Source organism: Oncorhynchus kisutch, linkage group LG14 (genome assembly GCF_002021735.2).
Source record: "Oncorhynchus kisutch isolate 150728-3 linkage group LG14, Okis_V2, whole genome shotgun sequence".
Lineage (NCBI taxonomy): Eukaryota > Metazoa > Chordata > Actinopteri > Salmoniformes > Salmonidae > Oncorhynchus > Oncorhynchus kisutch.
This window is the reverse complement of record NC_034187.2, coordinates 20982813-20989866: the sequence shown is the minus strand read 5'-3', so window position 1 is coordinate 20989866 and position 7054 is coordinate 20982813. Positions and strand designations below refer to the sequence as shown.

Sequence of the window (7054 nt, the reverse complement as noted above, 5' to 3'; positions counted from 1 at the left end):
GTGTCTGGTTAGACTGTAAACTCTCCTTCCAGACCCATATCAAACATCTCCAATCCAAAGTTAAATCTAGAATTGGCTTCCTATTTCGCAACAAAGCATCCTTCACTCATGCTGCCAAACATACCCTTGTAAAACTGACCATCCTACCAATCCTCGACTTTGGCGATGTCATTTACAAAATAGCCTCCAATACCCTACTCAACAAATTGGATGCAGTCTATCACAGTGCAATCCGTTTTATCACCAAAGCCCCATATACTACCCACCATTGCGACCTGTACGCTCTCGTTGGCTGGCCCTCGCTTCATACTCGTCGCCAAACCCACTGGCTCCATGTCATCTACAAGACCCTGCTAGGTAAAGTCCCCCCTTATCTCAGCTCGCTGGTCACCATAGCATCTCCCACCTGTAGCACACGCTCCAGCAGGTATATCTCTCTAGTCACCCCCAAGACCAATTCTTTCTTTGGCCGCCTCTCCTTCCAGTTCTCTGCTGCCAATGACTGGAACGAACTACAAAAATCTCTGAAACTGGAAACACTTATCTCCCTCACTAGCTTTAAGCACCAACTGTCAGAGCAGCTCACAGATTACTGCACCTGTACATAGCCCACCTATAATTTAGCCCAAACAACTACCTCTTTCCCAACTGTATTTAATTTTTATTTATTTATTTATTTTGCTCCTTTGCACCCCATTATTTTTTTATTTCTACTTTGCACATTCTTCCATTGCAAAACTACCATTCCAGTATTTTACTTGCTATATTGTATTTACTTTGCCATCATGGCCTTTTTTTGCCTTTACCTCCCTTCTCACCTCATTTGCTCACATTGTATATAGACTTGTTTATACTGCATTATTGACTGTATGTTTGTTTTTACTCCATGTGTAACTCTGTGTCGTTTTATCTGTCGAACTGCTTTGCTTTATCTTGGCCAGGTCGCAATTGTAAATGAGAACTTGTTCTCAACTTGCCTACCTGGTTAAATAAAGGTAAAATAAATAAAATAAATAAAAAGAGACATTTCCATTCAATTCTCTGGCAACAGCTCTGATGGACATTCCTGCAGTCATCATGCCAATTGCACGCTCCCTCAAAAATTGAGACATCTGTAGCATTGTGTTGTGTGACAAAACTGTACATTTTTGAGTGGGTCACAGCCAGGGATCATCCATAATTGACGGTGACCCTGGAGCAATTTGGGATAAGTGCCTTGCTCAAGGGCACATCAACAGATTTTTCAACTAACCGGCTCGGGGATCCGAACCAGCTACTTTACGATCACTGGCCCAACGCTCTTAAGCACTAGACTACCTGCCACTCAAAAGTCACAGCAAAGTTCAAATGGGAATACAATATACAATATGTTGTATTTATACAACACTTAATGTGTTATCACTTTTCTTCAAGGACAAGGTAGCTGCTCTGGAAAGAGCCAAGAACTTGAGAGGAACGTATATCTTCCTCAATGAGAACTATCCTGAAGTTGTGTGCCAGAAGAGGGAAGAACTTATCCTAGCCAGGAAAGCTGCCAGAGCGCGTGGGGACATTGCTTACATCCGCTATGACAGGCTCATTGTCCACCCTCCCTTCCAAAAGCCTTGAAGAGATGAGAGAGCCAAGCCTATGGGTTCATAGCTTAAACCCCTCAGCACACACACCCACACACACTTACACACCCACACACACTTACACACAACTGATTAATGGACTGATGAATGTATATATTTTTTATCTTGCTTTGTTTGCTATTTTCCATTGTATGTCTATCTAAGATAAGCTAGACATAGGATGAAAATAGCCCATATTAATATATGTAGACTTAGAAATAAGGTTAATCAAATCAATAACTTGCTAACATCAGATAGCATTCATATATTAGCCATTTCTGAGACTCACTTAGATAATTAATTTGATGATAGAGCAGTAGCAATACAAGGATATAACATCTATAGAAGAGACAGTTATGCTTATGGGGGAGGTGTTGCTGTATATATTCAGAGCCATATCCCTGTAATGCTTAGAGAAGATCTTATGTCAAGTGTTATTGAAGTGTTGTGTTTGCAGGTTCACTTGGCACATCTAAAGCCTTTTCTTTTGGGGTGTTCCTATAGGCCACCAAGTGCTAACAGTCAGTATCTAAATAATATGTGTGAAATGCTTGATAGTGTACAGTATGTGATTCAAACAGAGAGGTCTACTTTCTTGGGGACCTGAATATTGACTGGTTTTCATCAAATTGTCCACTCAAGAGGATGCTTCTTGCTGTAACCAGTGTCTGAAATCTAGTTCGGGTTATTAATCAACCTATCAGGGTGTTTACGAACACTACAGGAACAAGATAATCCACATATATTGATCACATTTTTACTAATACTGTCGAACTTTGTTCTAAAGTTGGTTCTGTACCCATTTTATGCAGTGATCACAGTGGCTATATCCAGGAAAGTCCCAAAAGATGGGCCTAAAATGGTGTGTAAGAGATTATACAAAAGATTTAGATGTGACTCTTATGTGGATGGTGTTAGAAATACTGTAGACAAACTTAAAGTGGACAGACTTAGGCAGGAAATGCCAACAACAAACAGTGAGCCATTATACTAATGTATAAAAAATTATAATAATGAAAGAAAAGCATTGCAAGTTTGAATTTTGCAAAGGTAGTGTGGGAGAGGTGGGGAAATTATTGTTATCGATCAATAATGACAAACCTCCTGGCATTGCCAACTTAGATGGAAAGCTATTAGGTAGCTGACTATAGCCACTCCTATCTGTCATATCTTTAATCTGAGCCTAGAGGAAAGTCTTTGTCCTTAGGCCTGAAGGTATACATCCTACCTTTCATGTGTACAGAGTTAAATCCATGTCTCACGGCCCTTTGTCTCCTGCTTTTCCCTTGCTCCTGTCTTGTCTATAGTTCCTATTTTCCCAGTTTTTACCTTTCTGCCCGCCCTGAGCCTGAGCCTGCATGCCTTCCTGTACCTATGCCTGCCTGTGCTCGATTTAATAAACTTTTGTTACTTCGACACCGTCTGCACCTGGGGTCTTACCTTCAAACCTGATAGGTCTTGAGAAAACGTATGTTTATGGCTTTTCAATCTCTGCCATATCATGGACTCAGAGCTATGTATCTGATAGAACTCAGATGATTTTCTTTAATGGAAGCTTCTTTAATGTCAAACATGTAAAGTGTGGTGTACTGCAGGGCAGTGGTGTACTCTAGGCCCTCTACTCTTTTTTTATTTTTACCATTGACCTACCACTGGCATTAAACAAAGCATGTGTCCATGTAAGCTGATGATTCATTCAAACATATCAGCAACCACAGCAATTGAAGTTACTGAAACCCTTTATAAAGAGTTGTCTGTTTTGGAATGGGTGGCCAGCAATAAACTGGCCCTGAACATCTGTAAAACTAAGAACATTGTATTTGGTACAAATCATTTCCTGTGTTTTAGACCTCAGCTGAATCTGGTGTGGTTATTGAACAAGTTCAGGAGAATAAATTACTTGGTGTTACCTTAGTTTCTAAACTGTCATGATCAAAACACATAGATTCAATGGTTGTAAAGATGGGGAGAGGTCTGTCCGTAATAAAGAAATGCTCAGCTTTTTTGACACTACACTCCACAAAGAAAGTCCTGCAGGCCCTAGTTTTATCTTATCTTGATTATTGTCCAGGTATATGGTCAAATGTTATAAAGAAGGACCTAGTAAAGCTGCAGCTGTCCCAGTACAGAGCGGCACTTCTTGCTCTTCATTGTAATATGAGGGCTAAAATTAATACTATGCATGCCAGTCTCGTTTGGCAAAGAGTTGAGGAAAGACTGATTGCATTACCTCTGGTTTTTATAAGAAACATTCATGTGTTTTGAAATTCCAGATTGTTTGCTTAGTAAACTTACACACAGCACTGGTTACAATGATGACATACTGTAATCATGTGGTTGAAATTCCACCCTCAAAGCAACATAGATTTTTGGTTGCGATGGAGACGTGAATAAAATCCAGTGTATTTTCCATGTAGATTCCACAATACAATACTATTATAGTATATTCTAAACATATATATGTTTCAAAAAGTGTACGACAAGTGGGGTTTTAAAATGCTTTTATTGCTCAAGTGGAAAACGTTTATAAATATGTTTTTCTTGAATTCTACTCAATTATTCACAGTCAATTCTTCTGGCTTTGTGAGATCAAAAAATATTGGACTTCCTTAGAAGCTTTAAATGAAAATACATTAAATAACATTTTGATTGAATTAAATTAATAGCCAAACCAAGAAAGACAATAGATATACTGTTCTGCAGACAACATCAAGAGGTTCTTGCCCAGGCACAGGTGCACCCCACGGCCACAGACAGGAAGGCGACGTTGTAGCACTTCCTAGTGGCTGAGATATGGAGCACCATGACCTGCTGGTAGATAGGTACAGAGTTCTGCTGGTAGCCCACGGCCTGGCTGCTGTTGGTGGGGTAGACACAGTACATAGAGCTGCACTTGGCCTCCCAAATGGTCGGAGGAATACGGTTCTTCACTGTAATGGGTCTGGAGATGGAACAGAAAGAGAGGAAAACCACTTAGGCAATAAATCAACAACAAATATTTAAACAGTAGAACTTACTAAATACAGTTTTAAGGGATAGTTTTCACAGGCTTTCCTTAGAGCTTGAAATTAACATTTTTAGACAGTCGCATAACTCCTCCCGAGGTCAGCATTTCTGAAAACTATCCCTTTAAGTACAGTATCAAATACTTTAGTGTATGTGTTGCTGTAAACTTACTTCCAGGTCCAGGGGGACAGGGAGCGTGTGTTGATGTTCCCGTTTCCCTCTGATTCCTCTGAAGGAGTCTTGTAGTAGTCTGAAGGAATGGTCAGTGTGTCCTCACACCTCTCCTTCTCCCCTACCTCCCCTTTGGCCATTGTCAGGCCCAGCAGCATAGACACACAGCACACAACCTGAGGATGGGAAGAGATGGAAATACAAGTAAATATTACAAGTTATGTAACAAATTAAAAGTGCTGAAACTTAAGCAGAAACAGACAGGATAATCAAAAACCATGGGACAGAAATTATTCTACTTGCATTTTCATCAATTAAATGAATATATTTGTCCAAATCAGATGTGATGCTGCACTGTACTAATGAATACATGAGGCAAAAAAAAAAATTATAAGATAAATCAACCAGCACATCAGAAGTACAGTGGGGAGAACAAGTATTTGATACACTGCCGATTTTGCAGGTTTTCCTACTTACAAAGCATGTAGAGGTCTGTAATTTTTTATCATAGGTACACTTCAACTGTGAGAGACGGAATCTAAAACAGAAATCCAGAAAATCACATTGTATGATTTTTAAATAATTAATTTGCATTCTATTGCATGACATAAGTATTTGATCACCTACCAACCAGTAAGAATTCCGGCTCTCACGGACCTGTTAGTTTTTCTTTAAGAAGCCCTCCTGTTCTCCACTCATTACCTGTATTAACTGCACCTGTTTGAACTCGTTACCTGAATAAAAGACACCTGTCCACACACTCAATCAAACAGACTCCAACCTCTCCACAATGGCCAAGACCAGAGAGCTGTGTAAGGACATCAGGGATAAAATTGTAGACCTGCACAAGGCTGGGATGGGCTACAGGACAATAGGCAAGCAGCTTGGTGAGAAGGCAACCAATTATTAGAAAATGGAAGAAGTTCAAGATGACGGTCAATCACCCTCGGTCTGGAGCTCCATGCAAGATCTCACCTCGTGGGGCATCAATGATCATGAGGAAGGTGAGGGATCAGCCCAGAACTACACGGCAGGACCTGGTCAATGACCTGAAGAGAGCTGGGACCACAGTCTCAAAGAAAACCATTAGTAACACACTACGCCGTCATGGATTAAAATCCTGCAGCGCACACAAGGTCCCCCTGCTCAAGCCAGCACATGTCCAGGCCCGTCTAAAGTTGCCAATGACCATCTGGTTGATCCAGAGGAGGAATGGGATAAGGTCATGTGGTCTGATGAGACAAAAATAGAGCTTTTTGGTCTAAACTCCACTCGCCGTGTTTGGAGGAAGAAGAAGGATGAGTACAACCCCAAGAACACCATCCCAACCGTGAAGCAAGGAGGTGCAAACATCATTCTTTGGGGATGCTTTTCTGCAAAAGGGACAGGACGACTGCACCGTTGTGAGGGGAGGATGGATGGGGCCATGTATCGCGAGATCTTGGCCAACAATCTCCTTCCCTCAGTAAGAGCATTGAAGATAGGTCATGGCTGGGTCTTCCAGCATGACAACAACCCGAAACACACAGCCAGGGCAACTAAGGAGTGGATCCGTAAGAGGCATCCCAAGGTCCTGGAGTGGCCTAGCCAGTCTCCAGACCTGAACCCAATAGAACATCTTTGGAGGGAGCTTAAAGTCCGTCTTGCCCAGCGACAGCCCCGAAACCTGAAGGCTCTGGAGAAGGTCTGTATGGAGGAGTGGGCCAAAATCCCTGCTGCAGTGTGTGCAAACCTGGTCAAGAACTACAGGAAATGTACGATCTCTGTAATTTCAAACAAAGGATTCTGTACCAAATATTAAGGTCTGCTTTTCTGATGTATCAAAAATACTTATGTCATGCAATAAAATGCTAAGTAATTACTTGAAAATCATACAATGTGATTTTCTGGATTTTTGTTTTAGATTCCGTCTCTCACAGTTGAAGTGTACCTATGATACAAATTACAGACCTCTACATGCTTTGTAAGTAGGAAAACCTGCAAAATCAGCAGTGTATCAAATACTTGTTCTCCCCACTGTATATGGCAACAGAAGTATGGCAAATTAATCAACTGTTACATATGATTTTCAGTATAACAAAAAACCTTATTAGTTGCTTTCTCACACATGCTGTCTGTTTTACTCACCAGGTATTTCGACGCGTTGTTTTTGAGCTCCATCTCTGACGTCTTCCACATCCTTCTGTCTGAGTGGTGAATTTATATTATTGTCTTGAGTGGAAGAACTGCAAGTACTATTGATTAGAAAAGTGATACAAATGTGA

General features: G+C 40.9%; 1 protein-coding gene across 1 annotated transcript; it reads right to left on the bottom strand.

The window, feature by feature from the left end:
• Nucleotides 1–4158: 4158 nt before the first annotated feature.
• LOC109903278 (interleukin-17A-like) lies at nt 4159–7015 on the bottom strand. The gene is made up of 3 exons (XM_020499908.2): nt 6918–7015; nt 4791–4966; nt 4159–4554 (listed from the first exon to the last, which is right to left on the bottom strand). Exons 1-3 carry the CDS (start codon nt 6966–6968, stop codon nt 4323–4325), a joined length of 459 nt encoding a protein of 152 aa, XP_020355497.1. The 5' UTR covers nt 6969–7015; the 3' UTR covers nt 4159–4322.
• Between the last annotated feature and the right edge of the window lie 39 nt (nt 7016–7054).